General features: G+C 45.5%; 1 protein-coding gene across 1 annotated transcript in view; it reads right to left on the minus strand.

Annotated features, from left to right (window-relative positions):
- Window positions 1-27128, minus strand: part of TMCO1 (transmembrane and coiled-coil domains 1) — a gene marked incomplete at its 5' end in the record, with an annotated part of 55288 nt that overhangs the window by 25231 nt on the left and 2929 nt on the right. Inside the window, 3 exon segments of the mRNA XM_006142258.2 lie at window positions 962-1029; window positions 3191-3237; window positions 17745-17804. Coding sequence (XP_006142320.2) covers window positions 962-1029; window positions 3191-3237; window positions 17745-17804 — 175 coding nt within the window.

The raw sequence follows: 27128 nt of genomic DNA on the forward strand, positions 1-27128 counted from the left end.
CGACAAAAAACGCGTCTAAAAAAAAAAAAAAAAAAAAAAAAAAAGAGGGTTAAAAAAACTATTCTGTTGGGAACCAGCAGTTAGCATAATGGCTATGTCGCTGAACTCCCATGTAGCCGACCTCGGTTTGAGTCCCAGACCCGGTGGCTTAAAACTCATGCTAGGCGCGTGTGCGTGCATGCCCAAGATCCCAAGAGAAGAATAGAGGAGAAGAGATTGCGGCGTGGCCATCCCCCCTGGGGGGGTGATTTCTCACACCCGCCCTATAGCAAAAACCTCCCAAAAACAAAGGAACAAAGAAACAAACAAAAAAACTATTCTGTTCATTTTTTCCTATAAAAATTAAATTCCCTGATTTTGAAAGTTGTTTTACGGTTATATAAAAAATGCTCTTCTGGGGGGAGCAGGTGGCATGGTAGTTAAGGTGCTGGACTCCCACATGGGTGACTACGGTCTGAGTTCCAGACAGTGGCTTGAAAATCATGTGGGGCACATGTTTATGCGTGTCCAAAATCCCAAGAGAATGCAGGACAAGGGACTGCAGCATGTCATCCTCCCTGGATGTGATTTCTCACTTTCCTTCTCTCTGTCTCTGGCGAGCGCGCGCCCCCTATGACAAAAACCTTAAAGGAAAAATAAAAGAAAACGTCATTGTGTAGGAAATACACAATGAAGTAGTTACGAATTAAAGGGGCATGAGGTCTAGGACATACTGTAAATGACTAAGAAAAAGCACAAATAGTGTGCATACAATTATATTTATGATACGGAGAGAGGAAGAGAAAACAAATATGGCAAAATGTTAACAATCGTGAAGCTGAACAATGGATATATTATTGCTGTAACTTTTCTGTAACTTTGAAATTACATACAAATAAAATATCACCAAAAAGTTTACACTCGCATACATCCAAGTACAGGATAATAGATATTAGGCTAAATCCTATCAAAGAATACTCACATGGAATTGAACATTCCCATCAGGGCAGTAAAACAGAAGCCAATTGCAAACATGGATTTCATTCGCACCTGTAAACAGACCAACAGATAATCACTTCATGCTTAAAAGAAAAGGCATAGCTTAAAAGTTTTGGTTTCGTTGTCAGTCTCAAAAAGTACTCCTTGGGGACCAGCAGGTGGCGTGGTGGTTAAGGTGCTGGACACTCCCACATGGTCGACCAAGGTTCGAGTACCGGACCTGGTGGCTTGCTTTCTCACTTTCCCTCTCTCTCTGTGTGTATCTCTCTCTGGTCAAATTAAAATAAATGAATGAATAAATAAAAATTAAATAAATATTAAAAAAAAAAGCACTCCTTAGTTGGGGCCAGCAGGTGTGTAGTGATTAAGGCACTGAACTCTCACATGGTGAACCATGGTTTGAGTCCCAGGCCTGGCAGCTTGAAAATTACACGAGGCATGTGTGCGTGCTCAAAATCCCAGGAGAATGGAAGAGAAGGGATTGTGGCATGACTATTCCCCCTCGGGGGTGACTTCTCGCTCTCTGTCTCTCTGGAGAGTGCGGGCGTCCTATAGCAAAAATCTCTCTTAAAAAAAAGGGGGGGGAGGTCGCAGGTGGTGCAGTGGGTAAGGGCACTGGACTCCCACGCAGGCGATTGTGGTTCAAGCCCCAGACCTGGTGGCTTGCCTTCTCACTTGCCCCTCACCCCTGGTCAAATTGAAATAAATAAATAAATAAAGTTGGAAAAAAATTCTTAAAAAAAAAAAAAAAAGATTAGCAGATGTTACCTCTAGATAGACAGTATATAAGCAAAATTTTATCTTTTTGTGACTTTAAAATTTGCCGTGGTGAACATAACAATAATTATGTCAACAGGGAAGAAAGTTTTCTTTTTTTAAACATATACGTCTGAGTTAAAATCTTAAGAAGTATTTGAGTAAGATAAACATATATAGCAAGGTCCCTCAGTGAGAGAGGACTACTGTACAGCCCGGATGACCTGCTATACGTAAACAGGTGTGGGAAACCAGCTCAGCCATAGCGTCACCTGCATATGCCTGAGGAAGACGCAGGAACAAGCCTACGCTCTACAGAGAACGAGCCAACGGAAAGCCTCTTTTCCTTACTTTACGGATGTGTCTTATGCTCAGAACAAAAAGTCTCCTAAAGAACAAAAGAAAACATTTATAAGCCAGCTCTAATGTCCTAACTCCTACACTGGGATTACACAAGCCACTGTACAACCAAACATTCAGCATTAACATAAAGAAAAAAAAGAAAAGGAGCCATCTGCTTAGAAACTGAAGAGGAAATTAAGCAAGATCTGTGTGAAGGAGACCTGGGAAGAGGTGCAGGGAGCGGGGAGACAAGAAGGAAGCGCGAAGAGTACTGGGGAAGAAAAGACGAGAGAGCGAGGGGAAAACCTCAGATGAACAGCAGCGCTCAGATGGGCTTTGAAAAGGCGACGCTGGGACCAGCAGACGGTGTAATGGTTACACTGCTAGACTCCCACATGGCCAACCTGGTTCAGTCCTGGACCCAGAGTGTGAAACTCACGTCGGGGGACCAGCAGTTAGCGTAATGGCTATGTCGCTGGACTCCCATGTAGTCGGCTGCAATTCGAGTCCTGGACCCGGTGGCTTAAAACTCACGCCAGGCGCATGTGCGTGCGTGCCCAAGATCCCGAGAGGAGCATGGAGGAGAAGGGGTTGCGGCATGGCCATCCCCCCGGGGAGTGATTTCTCGCTTTCTGTCTCTCTCTGTCTTTCTGGCGAGCACATGCGCCCTTTAGCAAAAATCTCTCAAAAAAACAAAACAAAATGAAACTCCTGTCAGGAGCAAGTGCATGCGTGCCAAGATCCTGAAAGAAGGAACTGCAGTGTGGCCATCCTCCTGTGGGGTGATTTCTCACTTTCTCCTCTCTGTCTCTGACTGTCTCTTCGATGAGCGCACATGCCGATAGCAAAAAATCTCTCCCCCAAAAAGAAAAAAGGCAGTGCCTGACAGTCACCTCTGGACGCTCCCGTCACCTGCAGCAGCCCGAGAAGCTGTCTACATCGTTAACGTGAGCTGTGCAGCAGTACCACCCACTCTCATGGGGCCCAGGGACATCCCTGACGTGCAGTCTTCCGAAGTGGCACATTTCCGAAATGGTCCGTGAAATGCGCTTACTGCAAATCAGAGCTCCTTGGTGAAAACGCGGTCTCCATGAATCACATCTAGAGCTCTTACCATCGACAGGTCCCGGTTGTTATTCTTCAGCTTCTCTTCTTGCCTCTCTGAAAATCGTGAATGGGACAGTTAGCACGCAGTGCCGGGCATGCCGCAGTGGTTACACACAAGCTGTCACGCCCGGGGAGCACAAGAGCACGCGGTCTCAACGGCACCTACTAAGATGCCCTGCAGACCTGGAGTATTACATACTTTATACCAACGTTTCAATTTAAATAAACATAAATCTTTAGCTGAACTTTTTAAAAGATTACCATCGCTGTAAATTCAATTTTTTTAAAAAAAAAGATTACCTCTGGTGTTAAATGTTTTAACTCTATACCTTAAGATAAACTCTTGGGAACCAGCAGTTAGCGTAATGGCTATGTCGCTGGACTCCCACATAGTCAACAGCAGTTCACGTCCTGGACCCGGTGGCTTAAAACTCACGCCGGGCGCGTGTGCGTGCGTGCCCAAGATCCCGAGAAGAGAATGGAGGAGAAGGGATTGCGGCGTGACCATCCCCCCGGAGGGTGATTTCTCACTTTCTGTCTCTATGTCTCTCTGTCTCTGTCTGGTGAGCGCACGTGGCCTATAGCGAAAATCTCTCCAAAAAAAAAGATAAACTCTTAACATCACAACAATGTTAAGTATCAATCAGTTTGTTCCTAAATGTAACATAATGATTATAGTCACATGTCGCAAATTTAATTACTTTCTCTCACATTTTTTCCCCCTTTTAAAATTTCTCTAAAAGAACACACAGTTTAAAAGTTACAAGCCAGGTGATGAGATGAATTTAGGTTCTTAGGTAGTATAGCCTAATCAATATAACAAACTGGGGCCCAGCAAGGGACGGGGATCTGTCAGACTGCGCAGGTACTTTACGGTAAAGCCCGCTCAGGAAACCGAGGTCCTAACTCCTGCCCCGAAGATTCTGTAAGCACAATACGAAGTGTCTTCTCTGATAATGTATTTTATTACCAAGATTAATTCATTCCCCAAAAACTTAAGATAATGACCTACTACATGCATGGGGACTGCCAAAAGTTCATGGGAAAATTAAAAATTAAAATACAAATTTATTTTGGTGCAAAAAAGGAAATTGAAATCCCTGCCTAGTTTTTTTTTTTTTTGAGAGGTTTTTGCTATAGGGTACTTGCACTCACCAGAAAGACAGAGAGATAGAAAGCAAGAAATCTGGGCCATCTGGGGATGGCCACGCCACAATCCCTTCTCCTCCGTTCTCCTCTCAGGATCTTGGGCAAGCATGCACACACGCCAGGCTTGAGTTCAAGCCACTGGGTCCTGAACTCGAACTGCAGTGGGCTACATGGGAGTTCAGCAACATAGCCATCACGCTAAGTCTGCTGGTCCCCCTGCATAGTTTCTTTTTTTTTTATGGAGAAGTTTTTCACTATAGGGCGTGTGCGCTCGCCAGACAGACAGAGAGAGACATAGAGACAGAAAGCGAGAAATCACCCCCCAGGGAGGGGGATGGTCACGCCGCAATCCCTTCTCCATTCTCCACCTGGGATCTTGGGCACACACGCACACGCACCCGGCATGAGTTTTAAGCCACTGGGTCTGGGACGCGAATCGTGGTCGACTACGTGGGAGTCCAGCGACATAGCCATTACGCTAACTGCTGGTCCCCCTGCATAGTTTCTTCACGGTATGTATTTTCCGTGAGTTTTCTGAAGACCCCTCAAGTATGCAAAGCACTTTTCTGGACACCAGTATAAATGAATGAACAAAATAAATATTACTCTTCTTTTTTTTTTTTTTTTCTTTTTAGTGTTTGCTATAGGGCGTATGTGTTCACCAGAAGACACCGAAAGAGAAAGTGAGAAATCATACCCTCCCCCAGTGGCAACGCTACAGTCCCTTCTCCATCTTCCTCTTAGGGCTCTGGACACACACACTCCCGTTCCCAGAGTTTTTCCATCAGGTTGAGGGCTCAAATCATTAAGCAGGCCACATCGGACCCAGCTGCCTTAACCTCCACGTCACTTGCTGGCCCAGAAAGTGTTCTTTTCTACAGAAAGGCGAGCTTACAGCTAGCAGCCCAGAACCCACAGCTGCCGCTGCGCCCTTATAAACTGTCAGCGCGCAAGAGGGTGTCTGTGTTCAAGGGAGCGAATGACTCATACCATTATTTGAGTCTTAAGTGAAGATGACACTATTCTAACACAAGAGATAATACACATGAGACTGTTTATTCATCTGGGGGAAAATAAAACTTGGAGCATGTCCTTTGGAACTTGAGACTAGATCATAACTCATTTGCCCAGAGGCAGCAGAAACCTCATCCTGCTACTGAAGCTTAAAATGACAGTTAACGAAAAGTGTTAGCGTGAAAGCCTTGGATTAATGGGGAAGCTGGCTCTGGCTCCGTGTTATGACTGTTTTGTGGAGCTCGTGTTCAGTTCTATCGCTCTCATTTTAAATAGTGCTGGACCACTCCAAATGTAACCAGCGCCACACTGGGGAATGCTGTGGAATGCATGGTGGTGGTCTTCATACAGAATCACAGTTTATCTGTAACCATCCCGTATCAACACGAGAAACGTTAAGGTGCACCAGGCAAAGGTGTATGAAAACAACTCCCCATCAGGTCAGACATTTGATTAAAACATGAGCGTTAAGGTGCACCAGGCAAAGGTGTATGAAACCAATTCTCCATCAGGTCAGACATTTGATTAAAACATGAAATAAAGTCAGGAGCAAGTAGTTTCAATACACTCCGGAATTCAAACGAAAGCAAAGCAAGGCGACTGTGGGTCCTGAGCTCCACAGGACGGACTGCAACTAAGGAGGCGTAGCATCTTCTGGCTCCCGCCTTCTGTTGTGGAAACTGCGCCCACCCCATCTGTGTGTTGGGGCCACTCACTGTTTGCATCAAGAGTGTTCAGTGACTGCCTCAGACTTGGGACAGTGAGGAGGATCAAAGGAAATCCTGTCCACAGCAAGGAAGGGAAAGCCTGCTGGGGGCGCGCACAGCCAGCCACGCTCCGGAGCGGCATGCCTACCAGCGCGGGGCAAACGCAGCCAACGTGTGGTTGGTTTCTGGGTGGGGGAAAAAAAGAAGCACTTACGGAGAAGAGCAGTCTCTAAACAGTGAACGGCAGATGAACAGATGCTCCCTCGCCCTGAACTGTTCCTATCTGGTTTGTTCTCCCGGGACTGAAGGATGCTGGGAGGACAGGGGCAGAGATGCTGAAGGTACGTGGACAAAAGTGAACAAAGGGCCTTTCCTACCCGAGCAGTCCTCTCACTACGTAGTAAGCCTTTTCTAAACTGGGGAGAAGAGATGACTAGAAAGTACACAGGAGGACCAGCAGGTGGTGTGGTGGTTAAGGTGCTAGACACTCCCACATGGCTGACCACGGTTCGAGTCCTGGACCTGGTGGCTTGCTTTCTCACTTTCCCTCTCTCTCTTCCTCTATGTCTCTCTCTGGTCCAATTAAAACGAATGAATGAATAAAATTAAATAAATAATTTTAAAAAAAGGAAAGTACACAGGAACAAAACTACTAGAGAGGAAAAGGGAATATCACTGAATATTGAAAAGACAGGTCTAGAAAATCTGCTGGAAATCCTGGAATAGCCTTCATTCTGCTCTCTCATCCAATCAAGTAAGTCCTATTAATTATACTTCACATAGGGGCCAGCAGGTGGCATAGTGGTTAAGACACCGGACTCCCGCATGGCCGACTTCGGTTTGAGTGTTGGACCTGGAGGCTTGAAACTCACACTGGGTGTGTGTGTGTGCATGCCCAAAATCCCAGGACTAGAATGGAGAAGGGCTTGCCATGTGGCCATCCCCCAGGGGGTGATTTCTCACTTTCTCTGTCTCTGTCTCTCCAGTGAGCACATACGGCCTACAGCAAAAATCTCTCTTAAAAAAAATAGGGAACAGCACGTGGTGTAATGGTTACTTCGCTGGACTCCCACACTGTCAACCGTGGTTCAATTCCCAGACTCAGAAGCTTAAAACTCGCACCAGGTGAGTATGCATGCATGCCCAAGATCCCAAGAGGAGGGAAGGACTGTGGTGTGGCCATCCCCCCGGGGAAATGATTTCTTGCTTTCTGCCTCTTTGTTCTCTCTGGTGAGCACATAAGACCTATAGCAAAAAAACACTCTCTAAATAAAGAAATCATACTTCATATATACTTATGAAATGAGTCCTTCCCCTCCAACCTATCACTTCCTTAGTTAAATATTTTTTAAAGAATTATTTATTTCTTGAATTCCATTTGTTACTTTTTTTTTTTTTTTTTGGACCAGAGATAGATAGCGAGAGAGAAGTGAAAGCAATAAAGCAAGATGCCAGGTCCAGGACTAGGACCATGGTCCACCATGTGGGAATCCCGTACCTTTAACCACCATGCCACCTGCCAGCCCCCTTAATTAAGATTTCTAATACTTCTTCCCTATCTTCTCTTGTTATTTTAATTAATGTATTTATTATTTTATTATTATTGTTTGATTTGCTATAGGGCATGTGTGCTAACCAGAGAGAGACACAGAGAGAGAGAAAAAGGAAAAGTGAGAAAGCAAGCTGGCAGGTCCAGGACTCGAACTACAGTTGGCCATGTGGGAGTCCAAAGCCTTAACCACCACACCACCTGCTGGTACCCCTCTTCCTTATCTTTTCAAGTTTCCTGCCCCCAAACTTGTTCCCCTCAAACCCCTCTTCCACAGGGCTGCCTGCTGGATCTACCTGAAAGAGAAGGCTGATCACAGTTACGTCCAGCCTGGTGTCTCGGAGCTGAGCCCGTGCTATGGGGCCACGTGCAAGTCCTCCACCTGAGCCGTCCGCCTCTCCCGCCTCATCTCCAAGTGCACTCTCTCTCCACCTGTCCCGTTTCTACCTGACCCACTCTAGCCAGTCAGTGCTCAATGAGTAAGCTTTCAGTCACCCCCTCTCAACGTCTCAGATCCCTATCCGATATCACCCTGCATGACATCTACAGTAAGGAAAACACTCTGTACACTGCTCTCACGTAGTCACTAGCTGCGTGCAGCCATGGAGCACCTGGAACGTCACCTGTGTGAATAAGGGACTGTCTCTTTAACTTTAGTTTCAAATTTAAATTTAAACAGCCACAGGTAGCTAGAGGCTCCTCTACATGGACGCTGAGTTAGAAGTCCTTTATTTCTTTGAAGGTTTTTGCTATAGGGCACGTGCGCTCGCAGGAGAGGCACACAGACAGAGAGAGGGAAAGTGAGAAATCACCTGCAGGAGGACAGCCATGCTGCAGTCTCGTCTCCGTTCTCCTCTCAGGGTTTTGCGCACACACGTACACGCGCCCAGTATGATTTTCAAGCCACCAAGTCTGGGACTCAAACTCTGTTCAGCCACGTGGGAATCCAACACCTTATCCACTACACCTCCTGCTGGCTCCCAGAGTCCTTTCTCTATGCTCCCAGAATATTCCAAGCACATCACCATCCTCACGCTCACTATATCTTTTTTAAAGTGTGTTTATGATAGTGTGTGCATGTGAAAGAGAAAGTAAACACACCCTTAGCAGGGTCTTGTGTGCATGACCCCCTTTCTCCAGCCCTCCGGCTCGTCAGGGTCTTGGGGACACACACTGTTCTCAGGCCAAACAGGGAACTGGAACCCGCTGTCAGCCACGGGGCCTCTGGCTCTGCGGCTGAGTTTGCTCCTGACTGTGCCCGGGCTGGGCCAGGGTCCATACATGGTTACAATCATGGACACTGGCATGGGGACCACCGGGGGCCACCGTAACTGGCCCGGTGCTCCGTACTGCAGGACCTGCTCAGTACGCTTCCAAAGTAATCGGCGTCCTTTCTAGGAGAGTGGTCCCTTGTTATAATGCTGGTGGCCTGAAGAGGCGGGGAAGCCACAGAAAGCCTAGAAGGCTGAAAGCAGGCTAAAGTCCCAGGACAGCTTTACGACTCTGTCTCCCAAATACGTCCAGACAGGAGCCGTAACAGGAGGTATGGTCAAGACAGGGTGCGTATATGCATGACTTGAGGATGAGCAGCAGGGCCACTGGGTGGTGTGAGGGTTGACACTGGGCCCCACGTGGCCAACTATGCAGTCTGAATCCTGGACCCCGCAGCTTGAATCATCAGGGCTGTATATGGACGTGTCCAAAATCCTGAGAAGAAAATGGAGAGGGGATTGTGGCTCGGCCATCCCCGCTGGGGGGCAGGGGGGGGGTGATTTCTCAACCAACCTCCCTGCCCCATCTCTCTCTGGCAAGCACACTCACCCTATAGGAAAAACTAAAAATTAAAAATTAAAAAAATATACAGCAGGACCAGCAGTTGGTGTAATGGCTATGTCGCTGGACTCCCATGTAGTCGACCGCGGTTCGAGTGTCGGATCCGGTGGCTTAAACTCACGCCAGGCACTCGTGCGTGCATGCCCAAGATCCCGAGAGGAGAATGGAGAAGGGATTGAGGTGTGGCCATCCCCCTGGGGGGTGATTTCTCACTTCCTGTCTCTCTGTCTCTGTCTTCCTGGTGAGTGCACATGCCCCATAACAAAAAGCTGTTCAAAAAAAACCCAGAAGTACACAGCAGCAAGGTTTTGTACATACCAACACTACTGTACATGGTTTTTTATAAAATGCCTACCATGTACAAACAAAGGTCTGGTTGGTTTTAAATAACTGAGAAATAAGAGAACCAGCAGTTAGCGTAATGGCTATGTGGCTGGACTCCCACGTAGTCCACCGCGGTTCGCGTCCCGGACCCAGTGGCTTAAAACTCATGCCGGGCGCATGTGCGTGCGTGCCCAAGATCCCAAGAGGAGAATGGAGGAGAAGGGATTGCGGCGTGACCATCCCCCCTGGGGGGTGATTTCTCGCTTTCTGTCTCTATGTCTCTCTCTGTCTGTCTGGCAAGCGCACGCGCCCTATATCAAAAACCTCTCCAAAATAAATAAATAAATAAATAAATAATTGAGAAATAAAAGCCCAAGTGCACTCGGTTTTGGAGGATGCGAAAGAGAGCCAAGTTTCTTAAGGTGTGCCTCCACCTCTGCGCAGCTCGGAAGACTCACAGCAGGCACTAGACGCCGCTGCAGCTCAGCAGTGAGCCCAGCAAAGACGAACCCCAGCACGGGCACGTACGTGTGGGCATGTCTGCGGCCACCTAAAAACTGTACACTGTGTGCTCCAGTGACTACACTTCTTACTGGCAGCCGTTTCCAATGCAACAACACAAAACAGGTAGTGTGTAAAAAGGTAAGGTTGACACAGACAGTATGTAAAAAGGTAAAGCTGACAAAAGGATCCCTCGGTAAAGAAAAAGGGCAAAAAATGGAATAGCGGGAAAATAGATCACACACTGAGATGTTTAACAGGGCTATGCTACACATGCAAAGGCTTTCTGAAATCAGTGCTCTGTGTAGGCGACAGGAGTGACATGCTGCCTCACGTAGCGTAAGACAAAGCTTTAGAACTCACAGAATGCACAGCTAGGAAAACAAGGAACTGATCATTAAAAGTCCTAGCTAAGAGTCAGAAACTGACAGCATGCTCATTCGGTAAAGAACAAATCTGGTCCAGTGAGATGTTACACCCCCGAGCTGTGAACAATCTTATCAATACCCCACACAGCCACAGCAGCTGTACACACCTCCCCTCGCCCCGCTAACCCCATCTCTCCACTCCCGGCTCAGTTAACTGTACCTCAGACACTCACATCCCACCTCCCCCAGTACCCACCTTCTCTTTCACCTGTTTCCCCTCCCAACTCATAAAAAATGATGCGGGCCAGCTTGGTGGCGCTGCAGCAATGCGCTGCTCAAGTAACCTGGATCCAGGTGGAAGACAGCAGGTGCAGTCCCCAGGGTCTGTCCACACTGGTGCGCACCCACAGCCTGGCTGGCTGGGAAGGCTGATCACGGTGGGGGACTGCTGCACACTCTCACATGTTCTTTCTCGAAGGAAATAAGTAACCTTGGGGAAAAAAATTATCTGGGCAGCTCATAACAAGTCTCATACCGAGATTCTGATTCAGTCAAGTCTTGGGATAAGACTTGGAATTGTTCATTTTTAACAAACATCTCAAGAACTACTGATATATGCAGTCTATATAGAGCTCTATGAAAATTCTGGGACAGAAAGAAACCAGGACACAGCCAATGTTAGGTAAAGGCAAAAGTTAAATAGCAGAAGAAGACTACAGGGAAAGTACAGAAGTTGAATACTGGAGGAACCAGCAGTTGGTGTAATGTCTAGTCGCTGGACTCCCACGTAGTTGACCGCAGTTCAAGTCCCGGACCCGGTGCCTTAAACTCACGCTGGGCGCGTGTGCATGCGTGCCCAAGATCCTGAGAGGAGAATGGAGGAGAAGGGATTGCGGCATGGCCATCCCCCCTGGGGGCTGATTTCTTGCTTTTTGTCTCTCTGTCTCTTTCTGGTGAGCGTACACGCTCTATAGCAAAAAATCTCTCCAAAAAAAAAAAAAGGAAAAAAAGAAAAGAATACTGGACAAGGAATATATCAATAGCAGAGCCTTAATACCCAGCACCCGCTTTTCACTAGGGTTTGCAGCACTTCACAGAACTGCCTGTACACAGCCCCTGCCATCCCTGTAACCAGGAGCTCAGCTTTTCCCAAGTTCTCATCACACAGATCCTTAAAATAAACCCTCGTGACTTGAGTAACTTGAATGTATCCAAAAAATTAAATGAAACTCACATGCCAAAAGTTATTAATAGTCTCTCCTTTACAAGAGGGAAATGTAAAATAGCCAGAACAAGGACAGGGAACATGAAAATCTTCAGTGAAAAAGAGAGGCTGGGACCAGATGGCACAGCAGTTACCTCGGTGGACTCCCACATGGTCGGCCACAGTTTGAGTCCCGGACCTGGGAGCTTAAAACTCACGTAGAGCACGTGTGTGTGCGTGCCTAAAATCTGAGAGGAGAATGGAAGGCGAGGGATTGTGGCGTGGTCATCTTCTCCGGAGGGTGATTTCCCGTGTGCTATCTCTCTCTGTCTCTCTCTCTCTCTGGAGAGCACACACAGCCTATAGCAAAAATCTCTCTTAAAATAAAAAAAAGGGAGGGGGGCCGGCAAGTGGCATGGTGGTTAAGGGCACTGGACTCCCACATGACCGACCATGGTTCAAGTCTCGGACCTGGTGGCTTGCTTTCTCACTTCCTCTCTCTCTCTCTCTCTCTCTTTGTCTCTCTCTGATCAAACTGGAATAATGATAATAATAATAAATAAAGTTAAAATAAAATCATTCTTTAAGAAAAAAAAATGTGAGGGACCAGCAGTTAGCGTAATGGCTATGTCGCTGGACTCCCACGTAGTCGACCGCGGTTTGCATCCCGGGCACGTGTGCGTGAGTGCCCAAGATCCTGAGAGGAGATTGGAGGAGAAGGGACTGTAGTGTGGCCATTCCCCCAGGGGGTGATTTCTCGCTTTCTGTCTCTCTGTCTCTCTCTGTCTGTCTGGCGAGCGCATGCGCCCTATAGCAAAAACCTCTCCAAAAAAAAAAAAAATAAGTGAGAGGCCCTTCCTGCTTCCTGACCCTAGGGGCAGCTGCTCTTGGTTAGAGACTCTCTCGTATGAAAATGGTAGCCACAGAGACACAGGGAAAAAACTGCTGAAGTGGATTTACTCCAGGTTCCAACTTACTATGAAGAGTGGAGGGCCAGCAGGTGGCGTGAAGGATACGGTGCAAGATCCCACGTGGCCAACTGAGCAGTTGAGTCCCGGACCTGGAAGCTTGGGACACATGCTGGGTGCATGTCCTGAGAGAATGAGAGAGAGGACTGCAGTGTGACCAGCCCCTGGAGGATGATCTCTCTCTCAGGCAAATGCACGCACTCTCTGGCGCGCGCCCACACACACACACACACACACACACACACAGAAAGTACGAGCTGGAGTATAAGCAGATTCAGAAGATGATCAGACAAGGCAAAGCAAAACTGATCATCTTTGACAACTGAGGGAATCGGAAATAGAGCACTCTGCCATGCTGGCCAAGAGCGGTGTCCATCACTACAGTACACACCACACTGACGTGGGCACAGCACGGGGAACACGACAGAGCACGCACACCAGCCGTCATTGGCCCAGGCAGTTCCGACAGCATTTTAGACAGCATGCCGAAACAGGTTGGTGACTAGGAAACCACGCAACAATTTTCTTTAATAAAACTTGCCAGGGTTTGCTTAAAAAAAAAAAAAAGAAAGAAAAAGACAACTATTTCAAATTAATGGCTCCATTAAGGATCATTATAAAAGAGTTTCACCTAGTGAAATCAATGACATTCTGCTTTTTTGAAACACAGAATACTGCTGGCCACTTCCTTGGTACTGAAAACTCCCTTCTTCCAATGCAGTCCCTCTCTCCCAAACTCTACATGTATTTTTGTAAATAGACCAAAGTAGGGGCCAGCAAGTGGCATGCTGGTTAAGGTGCTAGATCCCACGTGGCCGACCCTGCAGTTCAAATCCTGAACTCAGTGGACTGAGAATCACGGCCAGCATGTGTGCGTGCACACCCAACATCCCAAGAGGAGAATGGAGGGCAAGGGATTGTGGCATGGCCATCCTCCCTAGGGGGTGATTTCTCATTCTCCTCCCACCCCCTGTCTCTTCCTAGCAAGGGCCCATGCCTAATGGCAAAAATAAAATGTAAATAAAGCAATATAAACCCAAGTAGGCAATCTAAACTAGGGAAAAGTAAGGGACGATAACAACAAAAATGCAGACAGGATCAATAAATAGAAATATATTTAATTGGGGACCAGCAATTGGCGCAATGGCTATGTCGCTGGACTCCTATGTGGTCAACCGCGGTTCGAGTCCCAGATCCGGTGGCTTAAACTTACACTAAGTGCATGTGTGTGTGTGCCCAAGATCCCGAGAGGAGAATGGAGGAGAAGAGATTGCGGCGTGGCCATCCCTCCTGGGGGTGATTTCTCACTTCCTGTCTCTCTGTCTCTGTCTTTCTGGCAAGTGCACGTGCCCTGTAGTAAAAATTTCTCAATAAAAAAAGAAGAAATATATTTCATTGGTCCTATAAAGTTGCTGGAAATTAACAGCAAATCTGACTCCAGAGTTATCAGCGGCCAAAGGGGAAAATAATAAAATCAGTTCAAGCACATTCTGTCCCTAAGGTAACAGTTTCTACAATTGCTCATCAAAAAAGCATTGTTTATTTCCTGGAATATATTCTCAAAAATATTCCACAGTAGTACTACAACAAAGTGTACCTGGCTGAGATTTCCACAGAACACCGAACAGTGCAAACATCACAGTCAAACACGGCGGCAGCAATTTTATGAAGCTAAAAATAATGCAACTTAGGCTTACAGATTTCTGATAATCAAACAGTAAATTTTACAAATCTAAAGAATGCGTAGGTTGTTTGTCTTTCAAGGAACTCCTCGTAAATATTATGTCTTGTAACTTCTGATAAGATTTGTACAAGCAACTCCTCATAAATATTATTTCCTGTAAGTTCTACTGAGACCTTTTCGGTGAGCAACTAATCCAAGGCTGCATTCCAGACGTTTTCAGTTCAGATATTCTGTGCTGTCAGTTTAGGGGCAGAGGGTAACCTGTCTCCCATATTTACACCCCGCCTACCCTTTCTAGCAAGGGTACCTGAAGAAGCCATCCACTCCGTCTTCTCCCCCTCACCATGAACTGTCTCCTTAATCTATACAAGCTGGTTTCTACCCCTTGGCACACCACTGACACGGCACCTACGGAAATCTCTAAAACCTCCATTTCTTGGACATTCACCCCCTGCGCGCAGGCTCGTCCTGCCCCCACACTCCCCTCCACTTCTGTGCTGCATCTCCTCTCCAACCCTCTACCTCTATTGATTGTTGTGCTGACACTGTGCAGTCTCAGGCATGCTGTCATATTCCTATTGCATTCCTCCACACATCTGCACATGCGTCTGTCTACCGATGACAGAATCTGCAGGGCTTACCCATATGGATTGTGGGCCAGCCCATGGCCTGGCGGTTAAGGTGGCTGGATTCCCCCATGGCCCACTGCACAGCTGAGTCCTAGGCCCCGGGGCTAGAACAACATGCCAGGTGTGTGTGCGTGCATGTGTGCATGCCCAAAATACCTAAAGAAGGGAGAGATGGAGAAGGGACTGTGGCATGACCCTCTCCCACAGGAAGTGCTTTCTAACTTTCCCTTTCTCTGTATCTCTATTTTTGGCAAGCATACATATGCTCTAGCAAAAGTTTTAAAGATAATATATGTTAAAAACCCATAGGGCCAGCTGGGAAGGTGGAGATTAAGGTGATTGGCTCCCACGTGGCCAACTCTGTGGTTTGAGTCCCAGACCAGCAACTTGAAAAACATGCTGGGCATGTGTGCATGTGTGTCCAAAATCCCAAAAGGAGAATAGAGGAGGAGGAACTGCACCCGGAGGCTTTCTCACTTTCCCTCTGTCCAAACATGCTGGGCATGTGTGCATGTGTGTCCAAAATCCCAAAAGGAGAATAGAGGAGGAGGAACTGCACCATGGCCACCCCCCGGAGGCTTTCTCACTTTTCCTCTGTCCGTCTCTCTTTGGCAAGCACATGCTCTGTAAAGAAAAAAAAAATAGATTCTAACACTATAATTGACCAGGTTTAAACCCCTTCTTTAGCACTGACTTAATCCAATTATACCAAGGAATGACCTAGATCAAGTTATCTAACTCGAGCTTCAATTTCCATGTATGAGAAGAAGATAACACTGTTCCCCACCACATACAGTTGTTATGAGAATTTTAATACATGTGAAGTGAGGGCCAGTAGATGGTGTAGAGGTTAAGGCAGCTGGATCCCTCCCTCTCTCCATCTCTGTCTGTCTCTGGTGAGCACACAGGCCCTACAGAAAAAAAATAAAACACCCTCCGGAATAGTTTCCTACTGTGTCTGTGATGCCCCTGGAGTGACTGACACATACAGCACAGTTGTACAGTGGTATCTTGCCATGGTACTGAATCAGGAGGCCATTTGAAAACGGCTTGTTCTTGGGGAAAAGTAGTGGTACAGCTGGAATGCAACCAGGCCCTAGTGGGAAAGGTCTTGGGTTTGCATCCCAGGATCTCCCAGAGTGCACTAGGGGGACACCAGCTGAGAATGAAAACAGACCATGGCATGAAGACCCTATTCTGGATGTCTGTCTGTCTCTCGTGGAATAAATAAACTTAAAAAAGTAAAAAGCTTTCTGCTTCTAAACTACATTGAAGGGCTTCAAGCAGAGCAGGACACGGGCAAGTGCCACCTCACAGGCTTCTCTCCTGGGCTATAACAGCAGTGATGCAGAACACAGACCTTGCTTCTAGCCAATACACAACTTTGCCACAAGATTTTCCTGATTTCAGAGTCAGGCAGCCTCATGCAGGAGGAATCATATATAATCATTCATAATACTCTTTTGGATACAGAATTACTTTATTTATTTAGGGTTTTGCCATAGGGTATGTGTGCTCACTGGAGATAAACAGAGACAGAGAGACAGTGAGAGAGGAAGTGAGAGGTGTGCCCATGCCAGGGATAGGCACACCGCAATCCCTTCTCTTCTAGTCTCCACCTGGAATTTTGGCCATGCAAGCACATATGCCTAGTGTGATTTTTCAAGCTGCCAGGTCTGAGACTCAAACTAAGGTCAGTCATGTGGGAGTCCAATGCCTTAACCACCGGGTCACCTATACTGCCCCAGTTACTTCCATTTGAACTACACTGGAAGCCAGCAGGTAGCGTAGTTCCAAACCCAATGACTCAAAACTCACATGTGCATGTGCATGTATGCCCCAAATCCCACGAACGAGGAAAGGATGGCAGCATGGCCATCCCCTGGGAAAGGGGTGTGATTTCTCACTTTCTGTCTCTCCTGCGAGTGCACGTGTCCTATCGTAAAAAACACTCTCCCAAAATGAATAAGTAAATTGCACTGAAAACACAAAACCAGAACAGGTTATGGCACCGTGGTAATGCAAGTGGAAACACACGTGAAGGTCTCAGGTCACGCCCTGGGACTTCCCTGAGCACACACGGTGGCGCAGACGTGCCCACGTCAGGTGAGCCGAGACCAGAAGTGGACAGCGACGTGCGAGCCCTGTGAGGGGCGCCTATTTCTGTGTCGGTCTCGCTCATGGAAGAAACGGACCAACTTAAATATAAACATGTGGTCATTATTTCTCAGGATACACACAAGTTACTCGACAGAAAATGTCCTGCCTCTCGGTGGATTTCCATCACTACTCAATTATCAGTGAGGAAGCCAAGGAACATTAAACATGAGAAACTCAGACTTACCTGGAAATCATCCTCCTGGATATGGAAAGAAATGCCAAGAACCCTCAACCCAGTTCAAAAGCTGTCACTGTCATTTTACAAAAACGCAAATGTCAAAGCCAAGAGTAAAAACAGAGCAGCTGCTCGAACGTGTCCTCGCTCCCTCACAAAGTGGCTGAGCATCACGTGCGACAGGTGTGCAAGCACTTCACAGACCAGTTACAGAGCCGCGAGCTAGCACGACTGACGACTTTCAGGTGTGTCACCAAGATTCATTTTTTCCAATAAGACCTAGTATCTCATCTTACCTATTTTCTTTTTTTGTTGTCGACCAGCTGACTCTGTTATTGTTTCCTTCTTCTTTTCCACTGTGAACGACACAATAACAAATCATTAAAAATTAATTATACATTAAAGTAACGGGGGTGTGCTAACACAGTTGAACAAATGATAGAAGCTTACAAGAAAGTTACATTGACTTCTGCTTATGGTCCTGATTAAGTTAGCTGGCTGTTCCCACGACTGCTGATGGTAAAAGGTAAATACGGTATTATGAAAATAAAACAATAATTCTACATGTCATCAGTCAAATATTTATAAAGAACTTTTTTTTTTTTTGAGAGGTTTTCGCTATAGGGCGCGTGCGCTCGCCAGACAGACAGAGAGAGACATAGAGACAGAAAGCAAGAAATCACCCCCCAGGGGGGATGGTCACGCTGCAATCCCTTCTCCTCCATTCTCCTCTCGGGATCTTGGGCACACACGCACACGCGCCCGGCGTGAGTTTTAAGCCACCGGGTCCAGGACGCGAATCACAGTTGACTATGTGGGAGTCCAACGACATAGCCATTACTCTAACTGCTGGATCCCAAGAACTCTTATCAAGACATAATAATCATCAAAATTGGGCTGATTTTCAGACCATCAAGTGAGGATAATCGTCCATCAAAGGGCAATTTTCAAATTCTCTCTCAGGGAACTCTGGTTAATTGTAGTTTCATTCTTTTATTTACTGTAGAGGGTAGGAATTCATTCAGTTACCAGCTGCCTAGGGAACAGGCACTATTCTAGACAGCTTAAAAATTTGATTCTTGGGAACCAGCAGTGAAGCTACAGTGAAGTGGCCCCACAGACATACGTACGCGAAGGTAATAGTAAGCTTTTAAAACTGAACTGCATACATATACTGGATGGCTGGAAAAGTCATGACGTATTTTATTCCATGCAAAAATGCACCATGACTTTTTCAACAACCCAATAGTTACACTTCATATTTATTACTTTTACTTGTATGTATTTTTTTCAAAGTTAGTGTTTTGTTACTTATTTATTTTTAGAATTCTTCATTTAACATTACTTATCATTATTACTTTTTAATTTGCTATAGGGCATGCATGCCTGCCAGAGAGACAGAGAAAGAGAGAGAGAGAGAGAGAGAGAGAGGGGAAGTGAGAAAGCAAGCCGCCAGGTCTGGGACCTGAACTGTAGTCGGCCATGTGGGAGTCCAGTGCCCTTAACCACCATGCCACCTGCTGGCCCCATTTTTATGTATTTTTTTAAAAATTGTCAGAGGGCACATGTATTCTCCAGAGAGAAAGAAAAAGACAGTGAGAAAGGAACCCCCATGGGAATGGTCACATCACAATCACTTCTCTATTTTGCGCTCCTTCTGGGACTTTAGGGGCACACATGCACAGGTGCCTGGAGTGTTTCTAAAGCCACTGGACCATCAAAGCACGTAAGTGGCCATACAGGATCCAGCTGCCCTACCCACCACACGTGGACTGGCCCTACACTTACTATTTTAACCATCTGTGAATGGATAGGGATATGTCGAAAGCTACCCTCACACACCTTATTTCCAAGATCTGTTCCGCATTCTGTCTTAGCACACTAATAAAAAGCTATACTGTGCAGGCGTTCTTTCTAAAAGCTGCATTAAAGAGAATCAGTACATAGGCCTCTTTTCCTTTGCACATTAAGTTTATTGCTTGAGTTCTAGCTTTTTCTTTATTTTTTTAAGTTTGCTACAGGGCATTTGTGCTCACTGGAGAGAGATTGAGACAGAGTGTGAAAGTGAGAAATCATCCCCCCAAAGGGGATGGCCATGCCATAATCCCCTCTCCTCCACTCTCCTCGCAGAATTTTGGGTACACATGCACACATGCCTGCCATGTTTTACAAGCTGGACTGGAACCATGCAGTCGGCCATGTGGAATCTAGCCACATAGCCTCCATGCCGCTTGCGGGCTCTGCCTGAATTCTAAAAGCAAAACTGGTATTACTGCTTTATTGAACAGACTATTTCAGTAAATGAGAAAAACTAAAGTATATATATGTGTGTGTGTATGTGTGTGTGTGTGTGTGTATTATATATATAATACATACAAACATATATATATATAAAACTTGGTTTTTCTTTTTCTTTTTTTTATGGAGAGGTTTTTGCTATAGGGCGTGTGTGTTCACCAGAAAGAGAGAGACAGAGAGAAAAGAGACCAAGAAATCAATCACCACCCCAGGGGGGATGGCCGCGCCGCAATCCCTTCTCCTCCGTTCTCCTCTCGGGATCTCAGGCACGCACGCACACGTGCCCAGCGTAGGTTTAAGCCACCGGATCCGGGACTCGAACTGCGGTCAACTAAACGAGAGTCCAGCGACATAGCCATTACGCCAAATGCTGGTCCCCATAACTTGATTTTTCTAGCAAAACTGTTTATCTGAGCATGTATTAAATATACATTATTGGGAAATATGAGGTATTTCTGTATACTTCAGTTTGACCCCAACATAGCAAATGAAATTTAAAGTGCTAACCAAAGGATTCGGCCCCAAAGTCCAGTAGTCAAGGAAGCCGGATTGCACATGGTCAGCTGCGGTCTGAGTCCCACACTGGCACACGTGCATGTGCACCAGGGTCCTGACCAGGTGCAGAGGTGAAGGAGAAGGCGCTGTAGCGTGGTCACTCCTCATAGGCAGGTGCGTCCTCACACTTTCTCTGTCTTTCTTTGGCAAGCGTACATGGCCTCTCGCAATTACAAAAAATACAAACTTTGGTGGAGTCTTTTTGGAAAATAATGTATGAATCAATTTTAGTGCAAAAATTTTTGAAATCCATACTTTTTAAAATCATATGCATTTCTTCCATGAACTTTTTGAAGATATTGTGAATTACTCCAAGTAAGTAAAAAAATAAAGTACCAACATGCGACAGAGGAAAAAATAAATAAAGTACCATATAGGGAAAAAAAAATTTAGAAAGAAACTACTAGTATACACTCATAAAAGGAAATTAAAGGGGGACTGGCAGATGGCATGGTGGTTAAGGGACCTGGACTCTCACAGGGCCAACCGCGGTTTGAGTCCTGGACCTGGCAGCTTGCTTTCTCACTTTCCCTCTCTCTTTTTCTCTCTGTTTCACTCACTTTGTCCCTTTCTGGTCAAATTAAAATAAATAAATAAATATATATTTTTAAAAAAAGGTTAAAATTGGGAACCAGCAGTTAGCGTAATGGCTATGTCGCTGGACTGCCACGTAGTTGACCGCGGTTCGCGTCCCGGACCCGGTGGCTTAAAACTCACGCCGGGTGCGTGTGCGTGCGTGCCCAAGATCCTGAGAGGAGAATGGAGGAGAAGGGATTGTGGCGTGACCATCCCCCCTGGGGGGTGATTTCTCGCTTTCTGTCTCTATGTCTCTCTCTGTCTGTCTGGCAAGTGCACGCGCCCTATAGCGAAAATCTCTCAAAAAAAAAAAAAAAAAAGGTTAAAATTAAGGCAAATTCCACAAGATGTTACAGAAATAAATAACATTTTAAAAGACAAAGTGGACAAAAATATTGAATGTTTTACTCTTTTTACTTACAAAAGAAATCAAAATATTTCTCTCCTACCCAGAAGATCTATACCACAACTACTTAGCATTTAACCATGACTGTATAAAAAACAAGGGCAAAAAATAAAATTAAAATAAAAAAGAAGGCTAGAGAAGAGAAACATAAGATAGTACTATAAACATCAACCTGAATTGTAGCACACTGGGTTGTGACTACATATATTTTTTCCAGGAATGAGATAATCTAATGTTTTTCAAATTTCAGTAGGTTGTGAAGAAATCCTTGTACACTGATATTTATTCACCAGAATTTCACCCCATACAAGAAGTGGAAATGTGAGAGTTGACAAAAATAAAAGGTGTCTACTAAGAAACATTTCTGTCCATGACCTGGTATTGCTAACTTCTGAATTCCAGAATTCTGTCAGCTTGTTTATAAATTATTTTATAATCTTTAGCCTGTTTCAAACAAAAATGATGTTGTAAATAACACAACTACCTCGTCCTCTGCAATGATTTATACTCAATGAATGCTCGGACACACAATTTTGTTACAGGAATCAAGTTACGTGGGTGTGTGTATGTATATTTCGCTCTCAATTACTGGAGTATTTCATTATTTGTTTTTTTTTTTTTTTTTGCCACAGGGCATGTGCGCTCACCAGACAGACAGAGAGAGACAGAGAGACAGAGAGTGAAAAATCACCCCCCAGGGGGGATGGCCACGCCGCAATCCCTTCTCCTCCATTCTCCTCTTGGGATCTTGGGCATACACGCACACGGCGTGAGTTTTAAGCTACTGGGTCTGGGACTTGAACCGCAGTCGACTACATGGGAGTCCAGCGACATAGCCATTATGCTAACTGCTGGTCCCTCATTATTTGTATTTTGACAGTAACACAACGAAAGGAGAATTACCATTTTTGGAGCATACCTACAAGCCCCGAGACTGCATGCATAAACGAACTTGCTACTTTAAAGAAAGTTTATTTTTTGTCAAAGACCCCATCCAATAGGATTGCTTTTTCTTTTTTTAAATTATTTTATTTAACATTATTTATTATTATTATCATTATTTTCACATGAGTTTTGCCAGAGAAAGACCGAGAGAGAGAGAGAGAGAGAGAGAGAAAGAAAGCCGCCAGGTCCGGGACTCGAACTATGGTCAGCCATGTGGGAATTCTAGCACCTTAACCACCACACCACTTGCTGGCCCCTAGGATTGCTTTTAGAATAATACCGATACTCTGTAAAGAATGTCAAAGATCAGATCACAAGAAAAGAAATCTTTGATTCTGATTCATACCTATTTATGTCTTCCATTTTCTTCAAACAGCCTACGAATTTCCTCGGATAGTCAGGTGGCATGGTGGTTAAAACAGCTGTATCCCACAAGGGGACCAAACCAGTTTGAGTCCTGGACCCAGTGGCTTAAAACTCACGCCAGGCGTGTGTGTATGTGTGCCCAAGATCTCGAGAACAGAATGGAGAAGGGACTGCTGCATGGCCATCTCCCCAGGGGGTGATTTCCTCGCTTTCTGTCTCTCTCTCTCTGTCTGGTGAGCACACATGCCCTATAGCAAAAATGTCTCTCAGAAGAAAAACAAAAACAAAAACAGATATATCCCACATGGCCAACTGCATTTCAAGTCCTGGATCTGGCGGCTTGAAAAACACACTGGGCATGTGTCCACGTGTGGCCAAAGTCCTGAGAGAAGAACAGATGAAAAGTGGCAGGGCCACATCTCCCCAGGGGGCTGTGGGGTGATTTCTCACTTTCCCTTTGTGTTGTAAGCTCTCATGCCCTATAGCAAAAGAAAAAAAAAAGCCTACTAAATTCTCTTACCTAATTCCATACCAAATTGTGAATATAAAGTATCAGAAAAAATTATATATTTGCAATTGAAGACATTGACATTTGTACCAAAGGGGATTTTACCTTATTTAAAGATATCTTTTATGTTAAATATAATGGTGGTACTTTTGATTATAAATTCTGGAAGGCAGAATCTGTGCCCTTCCATTTCATATCACACGTATCATGGAAACTCATATACACTCACGTCGTGTAACTCAGTTATCATATGAACATACAGCAGTGATCAAACACGGCAACTGGTCCATAAATGAAAATAATACATGCTTACTGACTTATCGAACAGAGAGGACCAAAGGCCACAAGAAACCCAGGAGGGATTCAAATAATTTCCCTCGAACTTCTCTTCGAAGCAGCCATATTAAATAATTATATAAAAACTGCAACTATGATAGTGCTGCCTGGGAACTATAATAATTTCAATTTACTACTTCTTGGCCTTTCAGCTAACATCAAATGTACTATATCACTTTGAACTTAGGTGCAAAGAAGACTTCATTTATTTCTAGAAGGCAAACATTAAACACAGGCAAATCCTGCAGACACTAATGACACCCAGAATCTATAGAGCAAATCCATATTTTATAATGTGAGTATATTCATTCGAACAAATTTGAAGCTAAATTAGTTTGTATTTTAATAAAACTCAATGATGTATGTGACATGAAGAAATTTATATATGGGTGCTACTGTATCCTACAAACTAGCAGAACTATGTCTCACAAATAGCGGCCAGAAGGTGGCCCCCACGTGAGAAGGTCCTAGGACCGTGTCCGGGGCACCTCCCCCTGCACACTAGACACACATGTGTGCCCGGGACCTGAAACGGCTGAGATGGGTTGGATCATGACATGAGAGTCCTATTGAAGGTGTGTGTCTCTTTCTCTCTCTCAAAAAATTAATAAACTGAAAAATGTACAGGAGATCCAGTGGCGTTGATCCTCAGGGTAATGACAGTTTCGATGGGGAGAGAAACATCCTACTTACCATAATCAAACACAGGGAAAATGGCAACTGTCAAGGGCTCTGAGGAGAGGTATACGGATAAATAAGACACTTTAATAGGAAGCTCTGACTCTGTCTGGGAGACTAGATAAGGCACTGAGATCTGAAAAATGAGGAATTTACTAGACCCGATGAGACAGAATTATTCTAAGTAAAGGAAACAGCACATGCAAAGGTTCCACAGTAGGAAGATGCAAGACTAGTCCAGAAGAAAGGAAAAAGGTCTGAGCGGCTAGGGAAGGAAGAGCAAAGGATAAGAAGGTACAAGATGCAGCCAAAGGGGCCATCGTGTGGTAGAGTGGTTAAGCACTATGCACTGAAAGCCAGATCCCATGTGGCCAACTGCAGTTCGAATCCCAGACCTGGCAGCTTGAAAATCACACTGGGCATATGTGTGTGCATGTCCAAAATCCCAAGAGGAGAATGGAAGAGAAGGGATCATGGTGTAGTGATCCCCTGGGGGGGGTGATTTCTCACTCTCTGTCTCTGATGAGTACACTCACCCTAGAACAAAACTAAAACAAAAACCTAGAGAGAAGGAAGGGTGTCACCAGACCATGCTGGACCTTACAGGCTGCATCTCTATCCTAAAAGTAATTTGAAGAAAATTAAAGTCTTTTAGGGAACCAGCAGTTAGCGTAATGGCTATGTCGCTGGACTCCCACGTAGTTGACCGCGGTTCGCGTCCCGGACCCGGTGGCTTAAAACTCACGCCGGGCGCGTGTGTGTGCGTACCCAAGATCCCGGGAGGAGAATGGAGGAGGAGGGATTGCAGTGTGACCATCCCCTCTGGGGGGGTGATTTCTCGCTTTCTGTCTTTCTGTCTCTCTTTGTCTGTCTGGCGAGCGCACACGCCCTATAGCAAAAACCTCTCCAAAAAAAAAAAAAAATTAAAGTCTTTTATTAAAGCAAGACACATAATCAGATTTCTGTTTTGAAAAATTACTCTAAGCCCAGCTGCAAATGGCACGTACCAGTAAAGGCTGCTACTCAGCTGACTGAGGCCATACGGGATGCCAGGTTCAATGCCTAGGCTACCCTAAAAGCCAGGAGCAATGGCATATACCACGTTCATAGTCCCAGCTACTGAGGACGCTGAGGCAAAAGCACTGCGACACAGAAAGGTCGTCTCATTTTCTTCTTCTTCTTCTTCTTCTTCTTCTTCATTTTTTTTTTTTTTTTTTTGCTATAGGGTGTGTGCACTCACCAGACAGAGAGAAAGAGAAAGTGAAAAATTCCTCCTCTTCCAGTCTCTTTAGGATTTGAGGCACACACATATACCCAGTGTGATTCTCCGAGCCATCACGTTTGGGACTCAAACTCCACAGTCGACTATGTGGGATCCAGCCCCTTAACCTCCAGGCTACCTGTTGGCCCGAAAGACCCTATTTTTTAAAGAAAATTACTCTAGATGTACTGTAAAGAACAAATTTCAGTGACTGCAGATACCCTAACTAGGAGACAACTGCGAGAGAGCAAATGAAACATAACAGACAGTCATAACAAATTTAACAGCAGCAAATGAAACGTAGCAGACAGCACCGCAGGACAGGTGGTGGGGCAGCAATGGGGTGTGGAACGATCTCAAAGCTACCCAGGAGGACACACAAGGCTTGGTAACCGACCGCACTTACGAATGACACGAGTACTCAGAGCCAGCTGCAGCGGCGCAGGCAACAGAGCACCGCTAGACAATGGCTGAGGCCACGTGGGGGCCCAGCTGTGGTTCCCGGCCCGGCTTAAACAGGCAGTGCCATGCCTGTGGGCCTAGCTAACGGGACCCTGGGGGACTATAATACAGCAAGACACTGTCAAATACCTGTCTCTTTTTCTCTACCATGCCCTCTCCCTCCTATATATGCTCTCATACCAAAAAGAGAGAAAGAAAAAGGAAGAGAAGGAAAGGAAGAAAGAATTGAAATCGACATGTTTATTAAAAAGGTACTATGTGCCAGACACCATTCCAGGTACATGGTGTACATAAGTGAATGACAACAAATATCTTTGCTATAATGGAACAGCAGATGGAAATAAACAATAAGCAATAACACAATAAGTAAATAAGACTACAGTAATTAGAAAGTCCTAAGAGCTGTGGAGGAAAAAACTATAGCAGGAGTGGAGGTTAGTGGTAGACGAGGTAGGAAGGGTGCAGTTTCTTTTTCTTTTTTTAAAGACTTATTTTTTTATTTAACTCTATTTATTTCGATTTAATTTGACCAGCAAGGGACAGTGAGAGACAGGAAAAGAGGGAAAGTGAGAAAGCAAGCTGTCAGGTCCACCCCTGAAGGGTGCAGTTTTAAACAGGGTAATTGGGGAGCCAGATGGTGGCATGGTGGGTAAGGTGCTGGATTCCCACATAGCCAACCACGGTTTGAGTCCTAGACTTGGAGTCTTGAAAATCACACTAAGTACATGTGCATACATGCCCAAAATCCTAGTAGGTGAATGGAGAAGGGATTGCAGCATGCATCTGATTCCCAGGGGACGAAGTACATGTGCATACATCATTGTCTCTCTCCTGTGAGTGCATGCATCCTATAGCAAGAAGAAGGAAGGAAGGAAGGAAGGAAGAAAGGAAGGAAGGAAGGAAGAAAGAAAGTCTTATTAAGACTTAGAGGAGAGCTATGAACAAAGGTCTGAAAAAAGTAGGAAGGTTAGTCAAGCACGTACCACAGAAAGGGCATTTCCAAGCTGAAGGAAGAACCACTAGCAAGGACACAGCCTGGGAATGTGGCCAGTGTGTGTGAGGGACAGAAAGCAGGCCAGTGAGACCGGAGCAGGGAGAGGGACGGGGACAGGGACAGAGCACAGAGAGGTAACAGGGGAGCTCTGTAGACCACGCTAAGCTCCTTGGCTTTTCCTCTGAGGATGAGACACCATCACAGGGTTATGAGTAAAAAACAGATAAGACTTCTAGGCTTTTTTTTTTTTTTTTTTTTTTTTAAGGGTTTTTTCTTTAGGGGGAGGGGGCTTGCC

The sequence above is a fragment of the Tupaia chinensis genome, unplaced genomic scaffold, assembly GCF_000334495.1.
Source record: "Tupaia chinensis unplaced genomic scaffold, TupChi_1.0 Scaffold000070_1, whole genome shotgun sequence".
In the NCBI taxonomy this organism is placed as follows: Eukaryota; Metazoa; Chordata; class Mammalia; order Scandentia; family Tupaiidae; genus Tupaia; species Tupaia belangeri.